At 34.7% G+C, this 24,906-nt stretch overlaps 1 protein-coding gene and 1 pseudogene across 1 annotated transcript in view; both read left to right on the top strand.

Annotated features, from left to right (window-relative positions):
- The window catches only part of Dhx40 (DEAH-box helicase 40), a 42,653-nt gene that overhangs the window by 3,617 nt on the left and 14,130 nt on the right, over positions 1–24,906 (top strand). The window contains exons 4-12 of the mRNA XM_015495392.1: positions 847–966; positions 1,179–1,406; positions 2,487–2,553; positions 3,851–3,982; positions 12,659–12,758; positions 14,452–14,538; positions 14,676–14,858; positions 17,292–17,372; positions 18,133–18,290. Coding sequence (XP_015350878.1) covers positions 847–966; positions 1,179–1,406; positions 2,487–2,553; positions 3,851–3,982; positions 12,659–12,758; positions 14,452–14,538; positions 14,676–14,858; positions 17,292–17,372; positions 18,133–18,290 — 1,156 coding nt within the window. The remainder of the gene's footprint in view (positions 1–846; positions 967–1,178; positions 1,407–2,486; positions 2,554–3,850; positions 3,983–12,658; positions 12,759–14,451; positions 14,539–14,675; positions 14,859–17,291; positions 17,373–18,132; positions 18,291–24,906) is intronic.
- Positions 21,112–21,211, top strand: LOC125613089 (annotated as a pseudogene).

Genomic DNA, 24,906 nt, shown 5'->3' with positions numbered 1-24,906 from the left:
GTGTGGTGTTGGTGATTGAACCCAGGATCTCAAGCATGCTAGATAAGGCAAGTACTATACTACTAAGCCACCCCAGCTCTGGCAGCTCGTATTTATTAAGCATCTTATACATGCATGCCACCAAGTTCAAAATTGTTTTCTTTTTAATAAACAGGTAGTTTAAATTCCTTCAGGATTTCTCAGTCCTATATCAGATGTAAAACAATCCCTGATTTACATATGGTTTCTAATAGAAGTGGCTATCAAATAGTTTTCTCCAGAATACTGTCTTTTCCTTCCTCGTGTTCATGCCTGGGGATTTTTCCTTCTTTTTCCTTTCGCTTGTTTTATGAATGTCAATGCTGTTATCGCTAACTTTTGGGCTGTATTCTTACCTCATTTTAATGCTAGTCAAGTGACACTATTTTTTTTTTTTTCTTTTTAATAGAATGGGTAGGGGAGAGAAGAGAGTGAGTGGTATACACTTAACATTTCCTCTGCTTTTCCCCCTAAATCCTCTAAGTAGTGGCTAAGAGAGCAGATGAATCCAATTTCCTTGTTGTTTCCCACACCTTGCTTACCTGATGCAATGGCATTGTCTTGTCACTTTCCAGTGACTTCTTTGTATCTCTTTAATGGTTACTTGTATTGCTTTATCCCCAAACACCCATCTTAGTTCCTTATCTTTATAGGCCACACAGTTTCATAATTTACTGTCCTTGTTAGACTATTTTATATACACTTTTATTTAATCAGATTGGTTCAATCATTTAATGTCTGGACAATTTGGTTAAAAATTCCATTGTAGAAGTAGTAGTGAATTTTTGTGGTGTTATAAGTTGATATACTTTGGTGTTTGAACATTAGGAAACAGCAATCAAATACATGACTGATGGATGTTTACTGAAACATATTCTGGGAGATCCAAATCTTACCAAGTTTAGTGTCATTATTTTGGATGAAGCCCATGAGAGAACTCTAACTACAGTGAGTATTTTAATATATTTTCAGTTTTGTTATTTTTTTAAATTAGCACGTAGTTTACTTGTTTGGGTTTGCTCTTTACTGAATAGAAAATTGCCTTCTCTTACATTTTACTCTACTAAAATAGGAGTTCTTTGGTTGGGATAGTAATCTATTTAAAGTAGTTTGATTGGCAGATGCACTTGTGACTTATTAGACTTTATTTTTCTTTTCAGGATATCTTATTTGGTTTATTGAAGAAGCTATTTCAGGAGAAGTCTCCTAATAGGAAGGAGCATTTAAAGGTGGTGGTAATGTCAGCAACAATGGAATTAGCCAAGCTCTCTGCATTCTTTGGAAATTGTCCAATATTTGATATACCTGGAAGGCTTTATCCAGTCAGAGAGAAATTCTGCAATTTGATTGGTCCACGAGATAGAGAAAATACTGCATATATTCAAGCGGTATTACTTGGTGTCATTTTTATGTCTTTTTTGTATCTGTGATTCTAGTTAATTGTGTAGTGTTATAATTCATTTGTTCTCTACTATTTTAATGACAGCCCTCATGGGTCCTAGGATTTTTTTTTTTTTTTAGTTCTAATAAGTTATACATGACAGTACAAAGCTCTTCAATTCATTGTACAGAATAGTGCAGAATTTTTTGCTTTTCTGATTGTATATGAAGTAGAGTCACATCATTCATGCAATCATACATGTATCTAAGGTAATGATGTTCATCTCATTCTACCATCTTTCCTACCCCTTTGCCCCTCCTCTCCTTCCCCTTTGCCCCATCCAAAGTTTCTCCACTCATCCTACACACACACACACCCACACACCTCATTACAGATTAGCATCCACTTATCAGATAAAACATTTGGTCCCTGGTTTTGGGCTTGGCTTATTTCGCTTAGCATCATGTTCTCCAACTCCATCATTTTCCTGCAAATGCATAATTTTATTCTCTTTTAATGCTGGGTAATATTCCATTGTGTATATGTACCACAGTTTTTTTATCCTTTCATCTGTTGAAGGGCATCTAGGTTGGTTCCTCAGTTTAGCAATTGTGAATTGTGCTGCTATAAACATTGAAGTGGCTATGTCATGGTAGTATGCAATTTTTAAGTCTTTTGGGTATAGACTGAGGAGTGGGATAGCTGGGTCAAATGGTGGTTCATTCCACGTTTTCTAAGGAATCTCCATATTGCTTTCCAGATTGGTTGCACCAATTTGCAGTCCTACAGGCAATGTATGAGTGTGCCTTTTCCCCTACATCTTCTCCAACACTTATTGTTGCTTGCATTCTTGATAACTGCCATTCTGACTGGAGTGAGATGAAATCTTAGAGTAGTTTTGATTTGCATTTCTCTAATTACTAGAGAAGTTGAACTTTTTTTTTCATGTATTGATCAATTGTATATTTTCTAGGGTCCTAGGACTTTTGAGAACCAAATTTAACTTTTCTATGGAGCAAGGGGACAAGGTAGTAGGGGAATGACTGTATTTCTATTAGTATATTACAGTTGTATTTTTTTTCTTTAGATTGTGAAAGTGACCATGGATATCCATTTGAATGAAATGGCTGGGGACATCTTGGTTTTTCTGACTGGTAAGTGTCCCATACCGGGTTTAAAAATGTCTTCTACTTTTGGATTTTTGTTGTTGCTGTTAAAAATGTCTACTTTTTGTGGGGTTTTGTTGTTGTTGTTTGTTGAGATAGGGTCTTTCTATATTGCCCAGGCTAGCCTTGAACTCCTGGGCTCAAGCAATCCTCCTGCCTCAGTCTCCTGAGTAGCTGGGACTATAAGCATATGCCCCTGTACCTTACTAAAGTCTGCTATTTGTAAGCAAGGAATGTGGCACTAGATTAGAGTGTTACCTCTATTGGGATATCTGGGCTCTTAATGGCTGCCTTTTTATGATTATCAGAATAGTTTTAGATTAAAGATTCATAAAACGTCAGGTTCATTAGTAAATATATGTAAAACGCATTGACCCTTTAGTTAGAAATTAAGTAGGAATGTATTACTTTTTGGTCTACTTTACATATAGCTATAACCTGACTAAATAGTCCTGGGGCTAAATGATTAATTCTATTATTTCAAAAGCTATCTCATTACTTCTTTTCTCTTTGAGGGATGGGATAGTACTATGTGATAGTACATAAGATGCAGAATCTGGGTAGTATAGACTAGTCTGTGGCATTTTTTTGGTGGTCAAAAATAGAACAGTTAAGCTGGGCACAGTGGTGTATGCCTATAATCCTAGCAGTTTGGGAGGCTAAGGCAGGAGGATCACAAGTTCGGAGCCAACCTCAGCAATTTAGCAAGGCCCTAAGAAACTCAGTGACACCCTGTCTCTAATACAGTATAAAAAAGGGCTGGGGATGTGCCTTAGTGGTTAAGCACCCCTGGGTTCAATCCCTGGTACCAAAACTAACAACCACAACAAAAAACAATAGAACAGTTAAGTCTCAAGACTACTGTAACTTTTCAAGAAGCATCATTCTACCAACAGGAATGCGTCATTCCATTGCTCATTTTCTACACTGCCTTGTGTAATGTCAGAAGTGAGTCGTAACAATCTCTCTGCCTTTTGGAGATTATTTAAGTATTTTGAAATATTCCTGAGTTCAGTATCTCTTGAACTAATTTCCCCAGTGTAACAATTTAGTTAGTCTTCCCCAAATTCTGTATTAACAAAACTAGAGAATTGAAGATGATAACATTTTTATTCCTTTAGAGATTTAAATCCCTTAGAGTGTATCTCCTTTTTGTATCTCCTTTAGATCAAATGAGAGATGAAAAAAAATCTTACTAGGTGAAAATAATTTTAATGTAGACATTTTTATCCTTAAATTAATTTTGCTGTTTAATTGTTGAAGTTATTCTTTCCTCCCATTTCAGGCCAATTTGAAATTGAAAAAAGTTGTGAGTTACTTTTTCAAATGGCGGAGTCTGTTGATTATGATTATGATGTTCAAGATACCACCCTAGATGGCTTGTTGATATTGCCGTGTTATGGATCTATGACAACAGGTAATTCCTCATTAGGATAGAAAATATGACTGGTATTTTAAACACTTTTTGTTGAATTATATAGAAAAGTATTCAAATCTTTTATGTGTGTGTGTGTGTATATATATATATACACACACACACACATATATGTATGTATATATTTAGTTGTAAATGGAATAAGACTTTTATTTTTTATTTATTTATTTTTATGTGGTGCTAAGGATCGAAGCTAGTGCCTCACATGTGCTAGGCAAGTACTTTACCACTGAGCTACAACCCTAGCCCCCAAGTATTCAAATCTTAAATGTTTAGGTTAATAAGTTTCACAAACTGACCTCACTTTTGTAACTTAACACCCACAGCATGTAATAGAACATTAAGAGTCCATTGTCCCTTGAATGAAGTGATTTTTGCTTTAAGTTTTTTCACATTAACTTTTTTTTTTTTCTTTTTTCTTTTTATTATTGGGGATTGAACCCAGGGGCACTTTACCACTGAGCCCAGTCCTTTTTATTTTTTATTTTGAGAGAGGTCTCACTAAGTTGCTGAAGTCCTATCTCACACTTCTGAGTCCCTGGTATTTCAGGCATATGCCCCCACATCCAGCTTACATTAACATTTTCAAGAGCCTTGGATATTTCCCTAAGTTTTTTTTAAGAAATGGGTATGTCGGCGCTGGGATTGTGGCTTAGCGGCAGAGCGCTCTCCTAGCACAGGCGGGACCCGGGTTTGATCCTCCCCACCACATAAAAATAAAGGCATAGTGTTGTGTCCATCTACACCTAATAAATAAATAAATAAATATTTTAAAAAAGAGAGAGAGAGAATGGGTATGTCTTTGCACTCCAGAACAAAATATTGGTGGGGATTCTTTGAAATGAAATGAATACTATAGTTTCTTGATAGTAGTACCATTCTAGAAATCATTTATATACAAATATATATCACAAATATATAAATACAATTAATTATTTTCCTTTTAAGTAGCCATATATTAGTTTGCTCTTCAAGAATGATCCTCTTTTTTTATGAATTCAAAGATCAAATGCAAACTTTTGTTTGCTGTTGGGTCATAATAAATATTGTTGAATGAGAATTAGAATTTGTCTTGTAAAAGTTTTATTGTGGAATTTGAGTTGTAAAACTAAACAGAATTTAATCTTAACCTGTTAGAGTTTCATTGGTATTAGCATTTAAATGTTTTTAATATTTTATTCGTATTGTTGTTTTTGTCCAGTTGTTGAGTAGGTGACTCTTTACATTAAAATTTTGCAAAGTATGTGTCAAGTTAAGAACCATAGATGCAGTATAGTTTTGAAAATCTCTTTAGTGATATTAGGTTCTTCCTGTCAACATTGAAATGCAGGTCTCTATTTTAGATCTTTACATTTTCAAGGGAATTATTAGGGTCATTATTAGATACTTAAGGTTTTAATGGTTTTCTGGAGATTGATCCACTGACTGTCATTGTTGACTTTGTAATTAATTCAAAGATCATAATGGTTGCTTTGTTATTAACTATGAATTAAATATACATATTGTTTTCTTCTATGTAAATAATTTCATTTTTCTTACTGCCATATTGAAAAATATTATGTATCGCCATTGCCTCTGTTTTTTTAACTTCCGGACATCTGATTTTTATATTGTTAGAGGTTTCACATGGTCTCCTATTTCTCAAATCTAATGGCTCTTTTGTTTGTTTACAGTTTGATTTTGTGATATGAGTGATAGTATCATTCTTGAAATGTTGTCCCCTGGAATGATATTTAATTACCTGGTTCTTCTGACTATTCTTTATCTGAGACTGTAGCCAACTCCCTTCCATGACCCAGCTTTGTTCCTCTCCAAAATGTAGCTCTTTCTTAAGGTTGCATCTTTAGCTTGCTGTTTTCTTACCAGTCTGTTTTGGAGAGGTTGATTTATTGGACTCACCTGTCACTTCTATGGATGACACCTGAGAGCTGTCTCTAGTTCAGTCTCATTCCTGCACTCTAAACCTCCTGAGTCTCCTAAGTGAGCTTTCTGGTATGTGCATCATGTCATCCCAGATCATTCAACCCCAAGCAAGTGGCGAGATCTCCTACAGGTGTTCTTTGTTTTGTCAAAATCATTTTTTTTTTTTCTTTTTTCACTTATTGCTAGAGTTTGCTTTCCTAAGTTGATTACATGGCCTGTTGACTAATTTTTCCTGGTTTAATTTACCATCCTACCTGCAGTGGTAAGTGTAATCTTCTAAAAGCATAACTCTGATTTTGTCAGTCCTCTGTTGGGTACTTGCATATTCCCTACTGTCAACTGAATTAAAATGCCAACTTAATAACCTGGCATTCATTATTCTTCCAGCAGGCTGTAGCCTGCTTTCAGTCTTATTTCCCAGTGTATGTAATTTTCTGTGTTGGTGTGTATGTATAAATGGTAAAGATATGTGACTAGGTGTGAGTAGAGCTATTATTGAAGGATTCTGTTTATTTTAGTTTCCCTTCTGAGGGTGAGCTTCTCGTGATCCATTATCTGCATAATAATAATTATTATAGTAGTTTATAATGGTGCATAGAGGGATTCAGATGGCCCTGATAAGGTACTGAGTAACGGGTAAGGTAGAGTTGGATAAAGTAGGGAGAGGATGGTAAGTACTTGGGATCTTAAACTTTTTTAGTCTGATTAATGTAACATAGCACTTCTTTTCTTTACTCATGCTACTTTGGGTGATGGGGAGAGATACTTTCATAACATTATTTCCTTCATTTCTTATGGTTTTGGGACAGAAAACTTACACTTGGGCAGGAGGAGAGGGAAGAAGGATTTCTTGCCTGTTGCCTATACTGAAGGGGATCCAAGAATGAGCAATAGTTGGGTTTAGTGAATAGGTCAAAATTAAAGGTGGATACTTAATATTTACTGCCCCCCTAGGCTAGCTATGAGAGTAGCTGCCTGTTTTAAAGAGACACCTTAAAATATTTCTGTAGTTGATTTCCAAAATTTTCATCTGTCAAATATGGAGAAGTGCTATGGAACCCTTTCTGCCAAGATTATGTGAACCAGCTTCCTGGTCTGGACTACCCCAGCCCTGCCCTTTGTGGTGATGTTCTTTCAGTGTAGGAGATATTTTTAATTTCTTTTTCTCCCTCATCCTTTTCGTGATTCTGTGTTTACTATTTCCTTAACCAGAACTCCTCCTTTGCATTTTATTCTCCTCTCACAGGCTGAAATCCTGCTATTTTGTTCCACTAGTGCAACCAACTCCATAAAAACCTTTCCTACTTTTCCTTCTCATAACTGGCTTTGATCTCTTCCTCATTTGAACCTCTTTGTGCTTTGCTGCACTTTTGTGACACTTAACACAGTCTACCTTGTGTTCGAGATATGCTGTCTCCTCTATAAAACTGTAAACTTCTTGAGGGCAAGTACATGGGAGCATATGTTGAAAACATCCTGCTTAAATATTGGTTAAACAAAGTTCTAGTCTTTTTGTTTTCTGCTGACATCTCTTAATGTCTTATATCAAATGCTATTATCTGGAACCTTATTCTTATTTCTCTCACACCTCTTCCCTCTTCTCACTTCCTTGTCTTTATTCAAGTTATTGCAGGTTTTTTTGGTTTTTTTTTAAATCTTATCATTCATGTAGGGAAAGCTGAGCTGCACAAAAATGTATGAACTGAAATATATTAAAAACTTAAGTTGTCTTATAAATGACAAATATTTTCGTGTAGCTACATAATTTTAGCACTAAAAGTAACTGTCTAATTTTGTACTTCTTACCCTTTCTTAAAGAGTTGGGTGTGAGGTATCTCAGATTCCTTTAAAAAGGTTGTGAAAATCACAGCTAAACCCCTAGAAAAATGCACATATACCCACATATGTTTTTGCATAATCACACTTCTTTATTTTACAGACAGAGACTAAGTGATGTTCCTGGGATCACGTGGTAAATCTGCATTTGATAAGTGGTTGTTTATTTAGTAGAGGGTGATATGCTGTACTTATATTTCCAGAATTCATGAAGAAAAGGAAAGGAGAAATATGTGGGATAAAAAGGATTAGGAAAGTTTTGTTTTGTCTTATAAAGAAATTTTTAATTCATAATTATTTTTATGAAATTAACAAAGTAAGGAAAATAACTAAAATCATCCAGATCCCACCAACATAATTGATTATCACTATTAACATTTTCGAGTTCATTGCCCTGAGCTTTTTCATTACATATTTAAATATTTTTATTGTTTAGTTTCATATTTTTAACAAACACACGGGATTATGCTTTGTTTTTTTTAAGCTGGAGATGGACACAATACTTTTATTTATTTACTTATTTTATTGGTGCCAAGGATTGAACCTAGCACCTCACACATGCTAGGCAAGCGCTCTACTGCTGAACGACAGCCCCAGCCCTGGGATTATGTTTAATTTGCTATTTTGTTTTATCTTTGCAGAAATTTAAAATGTAGAACAGTGCCAAATGAATTTCCCACTCTGTAGAATTAACACCCTATTAGTATTAGCATATTTACTCCAATTTTCTTCAAGAAAATTAGTTGAGGAAAAAGTGGTACAATTTCATTACAAACAATTAAAGGAGTATACAGAATCATAAAGATAAAAGTAAAGAAATTGCTTCTATCAGAGGTTGATGGCCAGCGTCTTACTGGGGGGTTCTTCCTGCCCCGGGGAATCTAAGTCACCCTAAAACTTAAAATCTCAAATAATTAGTGACTAACAAAACACAATTACTCAGAAATGTATTTACAATAGGTGAATAGATCGAGTCCACATGGGTTCTAGAACTAGACAAAGAAAAGATGGCTCCGGTGGTTTATTTAAGGTGTATTTCAAAGGCAGAGATAAGGTTTCAAGGGTGGAATCTTGCTTCCTGATGTCTTACAGTCAGAAATTAATTGACATCTTGGCAGGTCACACTTATCTCAAGTGCTGTGTGGCCACGGCAGAGCATGATAGAGATTCACATTGTCCCTGGGTAGTTGACCAGAGAAAATGTCCACTGGTCATTCCCAGACACCAGATATCTCTGTCCACTATGCTTCCATGTGCGGTGACCCACATGCAACCCATGGATGGCTCCTGACACGCCTCATATTATTCCATCCAGGAATAACTAATGTAGGAAAAACATTGTTTAGGCAGGTGTGTGTGTGTGTGTGTGTGTGTGTGTGTGTATAAATAGGCAGATAAATTGATAGAAATATCTTTTAAGTGAGATCATAGTACTGGTTGCTTTTTATAAAGGTGTTTACTTTTACTTGAATTTACTTACAGTAGACTTCAAGTAAATCTTTACCATATTAGCATATTTTATAAAGATTGTTTTGATTAAAAATATTAAGAAATTGAAGTTACTATCTTCTTTATAAATTATATTTGATTGTAGATCTTACCTGTTGACTTCCTAATTTGGAAGATGAGGTCATAATCATTTTGACTCTTCTATATCTTCCCCTTCTGACTTTTTTAGTGAGTTTCATATTATCAAATGTATTTAGTGTTCACTAACAGTCTTCACTTACTATTTTTGTTAAATTTAGGTTGGCTAGATTTTGTTATATATATATTTTTTAAACAGAGGGCTCTTGTACTTTTTGTTTGTTTATTTTAATTTCTTTTATGTTTGAAAGTGTTTGGCTTTTGCCTTTATACTTAAAACTACATCTTGGCTGGGTTTTATGTTCTTGGGTCACACTTTCTTTTCCTTAGAACTTGATAGACGTTGTCCAGTTGTCTTCTGGCATTGAATGTTGCTGCGGAGAAGTCTGAGGCCAGCCTGATTTTTTTTCCCCTCCTTGTAAGTGATTTGTTTTTTCTGTCTGATTGCCTAAAAGTTTCTGTTTTTATCTTCAAAGTTCAGTAGTTTTAATTAGGATTTTTTTTTTTTTTGGTGTGAGTGTTATATATTAAAGTATCCTAGAATTTGATTCGGCTATTTTTAAAAACCAACTTTATTGAGCTATAATTTACATACAGTAAAATGATTGTTTTAAGTATACAGTTCATTAATTTTTGGCAATGTATATGTACTTGTGTAAGTATCAACCACCGCAAACATGATGAACAACAGTTCTTGGCTTTTTTGATATGCAGATTCAAATCTTTGTTTCAAGGAAATTCTCCTGTGTTTTATCTTTTTGAATGTAGCTTATATCTCCATTTGTTGATTTTTCTATTTCAAGGACACCGATTATTCTTATATTGGATAGTCTCTCTTTCCTATTTTTTAGTTTCCTTCTGTCTTTTTCAGGTGACTTGTGTCAAGCCTTCCTCTGTGTTACAAGCTTGATTTTCAGTGCTATTAGAATCCTCAAGGCATTTTTGACTCATCCACATGACTTTTTGCGGTAGGGCAGAGTTTGAGCCAAGCAGTGTTGTATCTCTGTGTTCTGCAACAGAATCATCTTTTTTTCCCTTTTTGATTGAAAATTTTTGTTTACTGCATTATATTCCATTTATTCACATATACACATACAACTACATAAATATGTTTCTGCTTTGGGCTCTTTTTAGAGGGTATCTGGGACAAGAAATTCAATAAAGACAGTTCAGTTGCCCTTAGTATAAGTCATCTACATCTTTCTTAAGAACATTACTTCATGAAGTGTGTTGAATGGTCTTTCCTTAATACCTTAATTTCCTGGTAGACTTTGAAATGTCTTTCTGCCTCTGTGACAGTTTTTTTCCCTGCTTACTAATAACATCCTGGTACCTTATCAAGTATTGGGATAGGTGGGGTAAAGTGTGTCAGAATCTTTCATAGGAAAATCAGGAAATGGAAGTAATCAGAGAATTGCTGTATCTTAATGAAAATAATCAGTTCCCTCTCTCCTTCCTGAGAACTCATGTTAGAAATATATGTAACATTTTCCAATCCTTTATAAACAAAGAAAAACTGGTATGTGTTTGTAACTGGATATGGTAGTAAAGTGTACAGGTGAAATGTAAAATAGTAAACAAATGTTAAGTCTTATCAAACAGCATTTTCAGAATTTTAATTGATTATGTTGAATAAAATGGTAAATGAATCAGGAATTTTGCTTGAATCAAGCCCATAACAAATTCGGGACTTTTTTTTTTTTAAAGAAATAGGCTGATCATGCCGGGTGTGGTGGCATATACCTATAACCTCAGCCACTCAGGAGACTGAGGCAGGAGGATCACAAGTTTGAAGCCAGCTTCAGCAACTTAATGAGGCCCTAAGTAACTTAGTGAGACTTTTTCTCAAAAAAAAAAAAAAAATAGTGGTGGGGGCTGTGCAGGCAGGGCAAAAAGGGGACAGCTGGTGTTTTTATTGGTCCTGTCCCTGGGTTTAATCCCAGTTTTTTTAAAAAAAAGTTGGTTGAAAAACTTGATTATGGATAAATGTGTTTAGAAAGGACATTTATAATTTACGTAAAATTTTAGTACAAGGTGGAATTTTAAAGGTAGAATGATCTTAGTATTTTATTTATGAAATGTATTTTCAGTCTGTCAGTTCATTTAACAACTATTTATTCATTACTTAATATAAAGCCAGGCATTGATCAAGGGACAGAGGCTATACCTTACATAAAAGAAAGTCCTCTCATGTAACTACAATGTTGTAAATAGATAATGAATGTATAAATATATAATTTGAACTACAAAAAGGTGTGTTATCTGAACCATTTTAGAAGAAATAAGCTACCTAAATATAAGAAATATGAATTCATTTTAACACTTAGTCTTTTTACCAGATTATCCAAATCTTGAAATAGATTTTGGGGGTTTATGTTTTGGATTTATATAAAACTATGGCCTTTTTTTTTTTTTTTTTGAGACAGGGTCTCATTATGTTACCCAGACTGACCTTGAATTCTTGGGCTCAAAAGAACCTGCCTTAGCCTCTGAATAACTAGAACTATAGACATGCACTAGCATGCCCCTCCACATATCTTTTAAAATGTCACCTTTCTAGTACTTTTTTATTTGAGAAATTAATTTTGGAATGATAAGGAGGAGTAGAAATATGTGACTTGTTTTAAATTTGTCTATGTATACAAATCTTGGGCCAGCCAATTGGCCTCTGTGGGCTTTAATTATCTCATGTATAAAATTGGTGGTTAGCCTAGTTTCATTTATTTTATTTATTTTTTAATTTTTTTTATTTTTAGATGGACAGTATGCCTTTATTTTATTTGCTTATTTTTGTATGCAGTGGTAAAGATTGAATCCAGTGCCTCACCCATGCTAGACAAGCACTCTGCCACTGAGCCCCAGCCCCAGCCCAAGTTGCATAATTTTTAAACCATGCTCATATGTGCTGTTCCTTTTCTCCCTTGTAATAGTTCGTCTTTGATCAGTTTTATCTACCGTGAACACCTGATCTTAGTAAGATTTTATTTGGAAATAGTGTTTTACTTCATTTTTTTGAGATTTTCTTGACTATTAATTTTCTGGAAATCAAATGTTAAGCATTTAAAAAGCATTCTTTATAAAATATATGCATATACTACTATACTAATATGTATAATGGTAAGAACAAATAAAGGTTTAAAAGGATCCTGTGCAAAATATAAATACAAATGCTAAGAATTTCTTTTCATATCCCAATAGTTTTGCTTGTGTTCTCCTTGGAACAATAACTCCTGATATGTGACTATCATTGATGTAGATGAGTTTGACAAATACATGGTATAAATTAGTATTTTCTGTTTACATCTATTTTAGATCAACAGAGGAGAATATTTTTGCCACCTCCACCTGGAATTAGAAAATGTGTCATTTCCACCAATATTTCTGCAACATCTTTAACAATAGATGGAATCAGGTACAACTTTTTAAAGTTTTCTTAAAGAAAGCCATAACTAATCACAAAGCATTACTGTGTTTTTTCCCCTGTTTTCTCCACTAATTCCCTTCTTACCTATTTTCTAATGCTCTTCACTTGTATTCATCTTTTGTTTTTGGGATTATTGATTGTTTTGAACAGGAAATGAAGTAAGAGGTGCATACTATATCTTTTTCTAAAAACTGGGCAACTTTGAAGCTTTCTCTCCCCAAATTTAAGATTATCTTGGGTTCATGGGTTCTGGCTGACCCTATTTTTCTACATTGTCATTACTAGCATATATCTTAGATGATGTGATATTCCCTTTACCTTTCAGCTTCACTTGGTAGAGTAACTTTGTTCATCTAAGGTTTAACTGGAGGTATTGTCTCTCATTTGTTACTTTCTTATGAAATTGAACTACGATGCAGGTTCCTTGTTGTTTTTGGATGTAATCAATAATGCCTCAAATTTTTTAGTGTAGTTAGCAGAGGTTTAAAGGCTGGACTGATAGCTGATGTTCAATTCTTTCAGACTATTGAACCATATTTCTTTTGGGTATTCATATTTTAGCTAAGTCTGACTGCCACAGGAAGGTTTGCCTAGAATCCCAAGGATCCTATATATCTCTTCTGGATAAAATGATCACCCAGATTTGAGAAGGAAGTCTAATTTCCTTTGCTTTTCTCCTTCACTTTAAATTTTTTTTTTCATTAAGGAGTTAGGGGAACAGATCTCTAGAGTATATTGACCTCTATAATTTTCTGTTTCCAGCACAGGCAAAAGCCATTAAATGGCATGTTTCAGAATGTTGCCTTAGTGAATGATAGACTTACTACTGTTCTTAGTTCTTTACCCGAATTGTTCTCTATTTAATGGGCTTAAAATTTTATTTGGGATTTTGAACCTGCTAGAATTGCCTAGGGCTGACTCTGAAGTTTATATAATTTTATTGAGGCAAATTAAATTAATTTAAAAGTGAACAGTTAAGTGGTATTTAGTACATTTCCAGTATTGTGTAACCACTACCTCTGTCTGGTTTCAAAAAATTTTATTACCCCCAAATAAAACTCCATATGCATTAAGCAGGTATTTCATATTCCTTTTGCTACCCAAGCCCCTAGCAACCACCAGACTACTTTTTGTTTTTATTTCCCATTCTGAATTTTTCATACAAATGGAATTATACCTTTTGTGTCTGGTTTCTTTAACAGCATGGTGTTTTGGAGCTTCATCCATATTGTAACATGTATCACTATTTCCTTTCTTTTGATGATCAAATGATGTTTAATTGTGTATATGCCCCAATTTCTTCATTCATTCATCTTTTAATCATTAGGTGGTTTTTACCTTTTGACTATCATTAATAGTGCTGGTATTGAATATTCACCTATAAATATTTCAGTACTTGTTTCAGTTCTTTTGGGTATATTCTTAGGAATAGAATTGCTGGGTCACACGGTAATCCTGTTTAACTTTTTGAAGAACCGCCAAACTGTTTTTCACATTGGCAGAATCATTTACATTCCTACCAGCAGGGTATGAGAGTTCCAATTTCTTGACTTTAGTTTTATACTTAACATTAAAAGTAGTGTGTAGTAGTAAATTTGGTAAAAAAGAAGAAAACAAAGTGGTTAAAAATGACAAGTCTTCCTGACTTACCAGAAACTTGATTTGCTTTCATTCTCCTCAGATATGTCGTTGATGGTGGCTTTGTGAAGCAGTTAAATCACAACCCCAGATTAGGGTTGGACATCCTGGAGGTGGTTCCAATTTCAAAGTAAGTACAAAGTAATATCCTTTTTGTTTCCATAATAGTTGATAATATAATTTCTAGTTGGTTGGGGATAAGGAAGTAAATGACTTGGGAAACCAACAAAAGATTGGGGACTTTCTTTTTTTTTTTTCCATTTGTAGGAGTGAGGCATTACAGCGAAGCGGCCGAGCTGGCAGGACTTCCTCAGGAAAATGCTTTCGGATCTATAGTAAAGATTTTTGGAACCAGTGTATGCCTGACCATGTGATCCCTGAGATTAAAAGAACTAGTTTGACATCTGTAGTTCTGACCTTAAAGTGCCTTGCCATACATGATGTCATAAGGTATGTAGGCATCTTGCAAAAAAGAGAAATTTGTTAGGATGAAGCCAGGTTATTCCTCAATTATTGTTTTTCAGTATTTGACATCCCTGAGAATTGAAGGTTAGCTATTTGCAAGATTGGTTTTCACATTGGTTGTTTTTTAGCTAAACCCAAAAGTGTTAATTCATTTAACATTAAATTCACTATTTTAACCATTTTAAAGTGTACAGTTTAACTTGGTTTTAGTAGATTCACAATATTTTGAAACCATTGCCACTAGTAGTGAATACTCTTATCACCTTAAAAACTATTGACATATAAGGTTATACAAACCCAGAAGTAAATGGTGTTAATACTACTACTTGGCTTCAAAATTTGTGAAATTTTAATATTTCTGATTTATGCTATAGTAGATGCTTGTGTTGCTTTATTGGAATATGTGTGCTTGCTCATGTTTTAACCTTAATAGGGAATTTTTGTGCTGATGTTTATTATTTAGTTCATTTAGTGACCACCACTGTTCATTTGTGGTGAAAGGCAAGTAATATCTCTAATTCTAGTCATAAAGGTTTTGTTGTGGTGGTTGTGTTTGTTTGTTTGTTTTTTTCCTGAGGATTGACCCAGTGGCACTTTACCACTGAGCTATATCTCCAGCCTTTTTGTGTGTGTGCGTGATTCTGGGGATTGAATCCAGGGCTTTGTTCGTGTGAGGCAAGAACTCTACCAACTGAGCTATATCCCCAGCCCTTTTTAATTTTTATTTGAGACAAGTTCTCACTTAGTTGCTGGGGCTGGCTTTGAACTTGTGCTCCTACTCCAGCCTCTTGAGTTACTGAGATTGCAGGTGTGAGCCACTGCACTGGCCAGAAAATGTTTTTTGTAGCTTCTTCATTGTATTATATATCACAAAAGACAAAGTAATAATACTCTAATATGGTTTTTTTGTTTACACTAACGTTATGTTGGGCAAACAAGGTTCAGACATGTGAAGTAAAGGATAGAACAACTGTCAAATTAGTCAAATGTTTAGCTATGTGATATATTAGAATAGGATAGAATATTGTAGAGGCTTGATACTTCATATGATAGAGGAAGTAATGAAGGAAAATTCTATCTTGTTCTTCGTTTTAGTCTCAATTGTCTGAGAATGGAAGTGTCAGGAACCTTGAGAGAAGATGACCATACATTCTTTAAATTTATAATAAGGAGAGTGATTACTAGTGCATCCAACTGTGTATTGTATACGTTTAGGAAGCCATCTTAAAAATATTTCAGTTATAAGACTAGAGATTTTCTAAATGAGAATGTAATTCCTAGAAAGAGGAAACCATGTAATAAATAAAATTTAACTAATCAAATAATACCAATGAGAAAGAAGGAAAGAATCATGAAGAAATCCAAATGATCCAACGAAAAGCTTTTAGGTGAGGCCAGATTTAAAAATAATAATGTCTTGATTTTTTTTTTTTTTATTTAGGAAGAAGGGCAGATTCTGGAAACAGCAGTCTATTGAGCTTGACATTGATTTTTAGCATATTCACAAAGGATAGCAGAGCAGCATATAACAAACAATACTATGTAAGAAAAAATAGGATTTAAATAATTAGGATTAATCAATTTGGGGGTGTGGGGAGGTACTGGGGACTGAACTCAGGGGCACTTGGCAACTGAGACACATCCCTAGCCCTATTTTGTATTTTATTTAGAGACAGAGTTTCACTTGCACCTCGCTTTTGCTGAGTCTACTTTGAACTTGCAATCCTTCTGCCTCAGCCTCCCAAGCCACTGGGATTACAGGTGTGCACCACCGCACCTGGCTAGGATTAATCAATTTTAATTACTTAATATCATCTGCACTGAGTTATTTTTCCACTTGTCTTAAAAACTGGATTCTACTATACTATAGAATATTTTTATACTAGTAAGAAATGCTAGAGGTGAAAATAAAAGACTTTCCTCCTCCCTCTTTTTGTTTCTTGTTTCCTTTTCTTTTTTCTTTCTTTTTTTTTTTTGAGACAAGGTCTTGTTATCTGCAGGCTGTGATTGTTGAATTCCTGCCTTAGTCTTCTGAGTACCTGGGATTAAGGTGTGTGCCACTGCACCAGCTTCCACTTTATAAAACTTCAGTTAAAAAAAAAAAATGTATGGACTACAGAAGAGAATAGACTTGCTATTTGTTGTGAAGAATGAGGCAGGATTGAGATGTAGAGAGGATGATGTGAGTGTTCCAGCCAAGGAGGATCAAAGGGAAGTACATTGTGAATGAGAAGAATGTGACTCAGAAAAAATTATTTCCTCTTTTGCTGAATGCTGACGATGGTTATAGAATTTTTTTTTTTTTTAAATGAGAGGAAGATTTGAAAAATAGAAGTAAAACCTTTCCATCAAGTCTGTATAAAATCCTACCATATTCAGGGAATGGTCTCCCATTTCGTATCTCATTTAAACATACAGGTTTCCCTATTTGGATCCGCCTAATGAGAGACTCATTTTGGAAGCTCTTAAGCAACTTTACCAGTGTGATGCTATTGACAGGTAACAAAAAAAAAAAAAAAAAAAAAAAAAAGTCAAAAGAACAGGTGTTGAGCCTTTTAAAAAAGGTTCTAGATATCTTCATCAGTAGGAAATTGTTTCATTTGAATAGATTGTTTTACTTGGAATCAGAATTTGTCCTCAATTTGTCTTTATTGCAGTTCTTTTTTTAAAATATATTTTTTAGTTGTGAATGAACCTTTATTTTACTTATTGCTATGCGGTGCTGAGAATCTAACCCAGTGCCTCACACATGCTAGGCACGTGCTCTACCACTGAGCCACAACCCCAGCCCCTCTTTATTGTAATTCTGATTGAAACACTGTGGTATAAAGTAGTTTTATTTAATATTGTTACTATTTAATAAGTAATTTCTGAGTTTCATTTCAGTGCTAAATATTATATAATGAGTTCATGAAAATGATAAGAAAGCCAAGTCTTGTTCTCATGATTGTGTATTAGAGGAAGGTTTGATAATTATCACTCTCAGTTTTTCAAGGATATTCTCTGTGTGTATTTGTATCTATTATACTACTGTCTTCTGCCTTGTTGTTTAGTTTTTTTGGAATGTATTAAGGATTTTGACAGCAGAGTATTTATATCTTTTTGTTCTTCTTATCAATGACCACCGTGTTTTATTTCCTTGAACTTCTGAGGGTAATTTAATGTAATCTAAATTATGTCTGATTTATCCTGAATGGTGAACATTGCATTTGTTTTCTCCCAAGGTAGAAAGACCTAATAACATTTTCTTTCTATTAAGGAGTGGCCATGTGACCAGATTGGGTTTGTCTATGGTGGAATTTCCTCTCCCTCCACATCTGACTTGTGCAGTAATCAAGGCTGCTTCTCTAGATTGTGAAGATCTACTGCTTCCAATAGCAGCAATGTTGTCTGTGGAAAATGTCTTCATTAGACCTGGTAAGAAGTGTATTGATAAGTTTTTTTAAAAAATTGAATTAATAGACTTTTATGTGTAGTTTGAAGTTTATAGAAAATTGAGCAAAAAGTACAGAAGGATCACATTAATCTTGTAAGCTCTCACAGGCACACATCCCCTATTATTAACATCTTTTGTTTGAGTAGTACATTTGTTTTAATTGATAAGCCAATATTGATACATTATTATCAACTAAAGTGATCACTTATTATGTTATATATTCTGTAGATTTTGACAGATATATAACAACATGTATCCACCATTCAGTATCATGAAGAAACATTTTACTGCCTTAAACATGCTCCACTAATTCGTATCTACATCCCTTCCCACAATCCCCTGGCAATCAATGCTCTTTTATTATTTAGTTTTGTTTTAATTTGTTCTAATTAGTTATACGTGCATTGATCTCTTTATTGTCCCCATAATTTTGCATTTTCCAAAGTGTCATTTATTTAGAAAAATATAACATGTAACCTTTCCAGGTTGACTTTTCTCATTTAGTAATATGCATTCAAGATTGTCCACGTCTTTTTGTATCTAGCTAGCTTCATTTTTATCACCAAATATGGAATTCTGCTATATGGGGAATGTGTTTATCCATTCACCTATTAAGGGCATGTTTGTTGCTTTTTCATCCTTGGGCTATTATTAATGAAGCTGTAATAAATATGCAGGGGTTTTTATAGATAGCTTTTCAACTCCTTGTTGAATCATATGGTAGTAGTATGTTTAGATTTGTTTAAAAAACTACCAACTGGGTGTGGTGGTGCACACCTGAAATCCCAGCAGCTTGGGAGGTTGAGGCAGGAGGATTGTGAGTTCAAAGCCGGCCTTAGCAATTTAGTGAGGCCCTAAAGCAACTTAGCAAGACTCTTATCTCTAAATAAAATATAAAGAAGGGCTGAGGATGTAGCTCAGTATTAAACTCCCTTGGGTTCAATCCCTGTATCAAAAAAAAAAAAAAAGGAAAAAAAGAAAGAAACTACCTGTCTATACCATTTTGCATTCCCACCAACAATCAGTCTGAGAGTTCCTGTTCCTTCATATCTTTGCCAGTATTTGCTGTTGTTAGTATTTTGGATTTTGGCTATTCTGATAGGTTTGTGATGGTACTTCATTTTTGTTTGAATTTGTAGTTTCTGATGATGTAAGATAATAAGCATCTTTTCATATGCTTATTTGCCTTCTGTATAGCTTCTTTGGTGAGTTATCTGTTTAGCTCTTTTTAAATGGGTTTTTTTCATATTCATGAGTTTTAAGAGTTCTTTGCATATTTTGAACAACAGTTCTTTAACACATATATCTTTTGTAAATATTTTGTCCCCATCGATGATTTTTCTTTTCATTATCTTGACATTGCTTTTTGGAAAGAGAAATTTTTAATTTTAATGCAGCCCAGTTGATTAGTTATTTCTTTCATGGATCTTGCCTTTGGTATTGTATCTAAAAGGTTATTGCCTTACCCAAGATCATCTAGATATTCTCTTATGTTTTGTTGCAGGAGTGAAATGACCTGTTGTTCTAGCACCATTTGTTCAAAATACTGTCCTTTCTTTATTGAAATGCCTTTGTTCCTTTGCCAAAGTTGACTGTGTTTGTCTGGGTCTTTGGGCTCTGTATTCTGTTCCATTAATCTATTTGTCTTTTCCACCGAGACAACACAGCCTTGATTTTTAGAATTTCAGAGTAACTTTTGAAGTTGAGTAGGGTCAACTCTCCAACTCTGTCCTTAACTTTCAACATTGTTCTGGATATCCTGGATCTTTTCCCTTTCCATATAAACTTTAGAACCAGTTTGTTGAAATCCACAAAATAATTTGCTGGCATTGTGTTGAACCTAAAAGATCATTGGGAAGAATTAATATCTTGACAGTATTGAGTTTTCCTATCCATATACATGGAGTATCTTTTCATTCATTTAGGTCTCTAGTAATTCATTGAGCATTGGTTAAAGATTTATCTTATGCCTAGCTCTTAGACAGGAAGCTAATAATTTTTATATTGTTATCCTTTAACTTAGTTGTTTGGCATAGGTTATATACAGTGTTCCTGGCTGAAAGTTAATTTCGTTTCACTGGTACAGGAAGATACAGTGAACCTTTGCCCTTTTTATGGTACATTAGTAATAAAGTTTTCTCTCCCTCTTTATTTATTTACTTTTTAGTTGTTGATGGATGTTTATTTTATTTATATGTGGTGCTGAGAATTAAACCCAATGACTCACACATGCTAGGCTGAGAACTGAATCCAGTGCCTCACACATGCTAGGCAAGTGTTCTACCGCTGTGCCACAACCCCAGCCCCTCTCTCTTTTTTAAAAAAAAAAATTTTGTAGATGGACAGCATGCCTTTGTTTATTTTTATGCGGTGCTAAGGATTGAACCCAGTCCCCACATGTGTTAGGCAAAGCACTTTGCCACTATCTCACTCTGTTTTTAAGAATCAAAAGAATAGGTAGTTCAGTTCTTATGTTCTTAGAATATTGTATTGAAATGTCCATGTCTTTAAACTTTTGTTTTCTTCCTTTCTTGGTGTGTCCAAATGGGATACAACTTAATTTGACACATGGTCAACTTTGTTTTCATCTGTGGAGTAATTTTTTCCTAAGCAGTTTCTGAGTAGACATTCTTCCTCGTGTGTAGCCAACACAATAAAGTGTGCTGTCTCACTGGCCTTTTCTCTTTATAGTTGAGAGTGTTGGATCCAGACTGGTTTATCATTGCCATGATTATAATGGTTTGTCCAACAAATAAAAATCCCCCTCTACTCAGTATGCTGCCCACTACAAATAGATTACAAGTCATATAAGAATTGCAGAATTTTTGGAACAATAATAATAAGATTAACACGGCCCCTGTGTAAGGATGACACATAAATTTATGAAGTGTTTCATATTTTTAGCCCCAGGGCTACATTTTTGTTCTGCCGAATGGAATTTGTCCTCACATATTGGTATACTGAATTTCTTACCAAGAACCTAATTAAATAATTGATGCATTTTACAAAAAGAAAGAATTGCAGAATTTTGATACTAGTAACATACCAATTAAAATAGTTTTTTTTTTACTAAAACACTGCATACAATAAATAATGTTGACTGGTTTTTCTTTCTTTCAGTAGTATGAAAGCTAAACATACTCTAAAAACTACTGCAGAGTATTGGAGTCAGGAGTCCATGGTTCTGTCCAGCTCTACTGCTATCTAATTATCTGACTATTGACCTAGCTTTTCTGGATTTCACATTTTCATTTGTAAATCCAGAGTTAGATGCAGGACATCCAACGCTGTTGATTAAGGCTGGATAAACAAGATTTTTTTTCCTTGTTGGAAAATTTAAACATATAAAATTAGCCTGCTGTTAGTTTCTCTCTTTTTTAATCTCATATGTTGCCCAGGCTGGTCTTAAACTCCAGGGCTTAAGTGGTCCTCCTGCCTCATCCTCTTGAGTAGCTGAGATAGTTTCTCTTTTTTTTGGTGACATTTTAATATAATTTCAAATTTGAACAGAAACATTTCAAGAATGGTTATATTTATTTTATACTTTCTATATAGTTTTAGCAATTTTTAACATTTTGTCCCTTAGCTTTGTTATTCTCTTCTGTATATATATGTATATATATGCGTGTGTGTATGTATATATGTGCATTTTTCATTTTTTCTAAATAGTTTAAGAATAAATTGTAAACATTGTGCTCCCTTAATGCAAAATATTACTTGTATATTTAATAAGAACAGGGGTAATCTCTGAGTATAGTACATTTGCCAAAATTAGGAATCTTAAAATTGATACAATACTGTTATCTAATCCAGAGTCCATATTCAAATTATTCATTTTCCCTAGAATATACAAAAAGTTTCAGAATTGCTTAGCTATATCATTGTAGAGGCACCCCTATATAAAACCTGATTTTACATTTATTGTCTACATTAGAAAAGGTGAAATTTACATATAGTAAAATGCATAAATCTTAGATGAATAATTCAGTGAATTTTGTGAAATGGATGCTGCACCTTTATAATTCATACCTCTGTCAAAATATAGAACATTTATATCACTCCAGAAAGTTCCATTGATGTTACTTTGCAGTCATATTTCACCCCATCTCCCCCAGTCAGCTTCTTTTCAGGTTAGTTTCGCTGCCTCTGAAACTTTTCATAAATAGATTATATTTGAATTGTTTCTTGCTTGTAGCTATTTATGGGTAAAGCTTTTTTGAACATTCTTGGAGTCTTCTGTAGAGATATTTTTATTTCTCTTAGGTAAAGTAAATACTTCGGAAACAAATTGCTCTGCTATTGAATAGATATATGTTTAAGATATTGCTAGGCCTTTCCCCAAAGTAGTTACACCATTTTAAATATGACCAGCAGTGTTTGAGTGTGCAGTTTGCACTACATATCTTCCTCAACATTTGTTATTGTCAGTCATTTTCATTTTATGCATTCTATATTTCTTTGTGGTTTTCACTTTCATTTTCGAGGACTAATAATGTTGAGCACTTTTTCATGTGTTAATTGGCCATTTTTGTGTCTGTGTTTGTGAAGTGTCTGTTGAAATATTTTGCCATGATCTACACCTTTGCCCTTTTTTTCTTTCTTTCTTTCTTTTTTTTTTTTTGTGTGTGTGTGGTGCTAGCTATTGAACCCAGGGCTTCGTGCATGCTAGGCAAGCACTTAAGCACTGAGCTACATACCCAACTCTTTTTATTTTTTATTTTGAGATAAGATCTTGCTAAGCTTGCTTAGGACCTCAGTAAGTTGCTGAGGCTGGCCTCAAACTTGTGATCCTCCTGCCTTATCCTCCTTAGTTGCTGGAATCACAGGCATGTGCTACCATGCTCAGCTCACTTACGTATTTTTCTACTAGCTCAGTTGTACTCTGGAGCCCCTATCATGAAGTTTTGTTTTGGTTTCTATAGTAGTCGATGTTTGATCAGAGGTTGTACCTAAGCCTCTTAAGCCTATGATGTTTTCATCTTTATTATCAGGTCTGTGTTGTGTAATTTTGAGACTGTTTTCATGGTTGAGGGAGTTTATGAATTTGTCCTGTTTTCAGCCAAGGACCAGAGACTCAGTTGTTCCCTCTCCCTTCACTTCTCAGAAGATACAGCTTTGGGCATGTGCCTAGGCTTCCAGGACACAGGATTTTAGCAGGTGTCCCTTTTCTTCAATGATTTCTCTTTAAATGTTTGGCTGGTATGCTTCTCTTGGTATTATACCAACCCTACCAGTCTTCACTGATTAGCTAGCTCTATAGGTCTATTGCTTTTTTGGGGGGGGTGTATCAGGGATTAAACCCAGGGACACTTAACCATTGAGCTATATATCAACTCTTTTTTAATTTTTTATTTGAGACAGGTTCTTGTTAAGTTAATTAGGGTCTCACCAAGTTGCTGAGGCTAGCCTCCAACTGGTGATCCTCCTGCCTCAGCCTTCCAAATTGCTGGACTATAGGCTTGTGCCATTGTGCCTGGTGTCCTTTTGTTCTTGACAGTGCCCTGGGATATGAATTGCTTATAGTCTTATCCAAGTAAAGATGGGCATCTTGGCAGGGGAAAGGTATTACCAGTTTTTGTTGATGTTTGTCCCCATCTTTGTCTGTCATGCTAACAGAGCAGGAGCTTGTGGAGAGGTGAATGGGGGTCTGCTTTTCCCTTGCGACCCCACTTACATCTTTCCTGTAGAGCAGAGGTGTGGTCTTGGGGATTGGTGGGAATTCTGCTGTGGCTATCATTATTGCATCTTTCTTAGTACAAAACACAGTGAGAAGTTCTTATATTTTGGATATGAAGTGTTCCCCCAAAACTTCATGTGTTAGAAATATGATTACCAATGTAACATTGTTTAGAGGTAAAAAGATTGATTATAAAAGCTGTAACTACATCAGTGTATAAATCCATTGATGGATTAATAATTTGAATGGTATATCAAAAAAAACAAAGCAATTTATTGAGAAAAAATAATTTGAATGGACTGCTAGGTGGTAACTGTAGACAGGTGGTGCATGGCTGGGGGAAATAAGTCACTGGGGGCATGCCTTTGGTGGTTATATCTTGTTCCTGGCTCTTTGCATATGTGCAGGCATGCTTTCTTTCTCTGCTTCCTGACTGCTATGACTTGAGCAGCTTGCTCTGCCACATCTCATCTCATGCCCAGAACAATGGAGTTGGCTGACCAAGGACTGAACCTCTGAACCCATGATCCCCAAATAAATTCTTCTCCTCTAAGTTGTTCTTGTCAAGTCTTTTGGTCACAGAAACAAAAAGCTGACTAATGCAGAAGCAATCTCTGTATGTTTACGGGCTGCAAACAAACTAAAACTAAAAATGCCAAACCTGGAATAGCTACTGCATCCACTGAAATAGCTCTTCTACAGTGCAGAGCTGTGGGGGAATTGTGATCTGCATTCTTCTTTAACTGTTTTTCCATAATCATCCCTAGAGTAGGAGGAACTTGAAATGAGAGAAAGGATGCCACTTTTATACCGCCAAGCCTTCTGGAATGGCTTCCCCACTCACAGAACTGTAGGGGAATTGGGTATCACTCTTCCTGTACTTACTGAATTCCATAGATTTGTTTTAAGTCCTTTGATCA

Source organism: Marmota marmota, unplaced genomic scaffold (genome assembly GCF_001458135.2).
Source record: "Marmota marmota marmota unplaced genomic scaffold, marMar, whole genome shotgun sequence".
Classification (NCBI taxonomy): domain Eukaryota; kingdom Metazoa; phylum Chordata; class Mammalia; order Rodentia; family Sciuridae; genus Marmota; species Marmota marmota.
The sequence above is the reverse complement of the archived record's forward strand: the minus strand, read 5'-3'. Positions and strand labels throughout refer to the sequence as shown.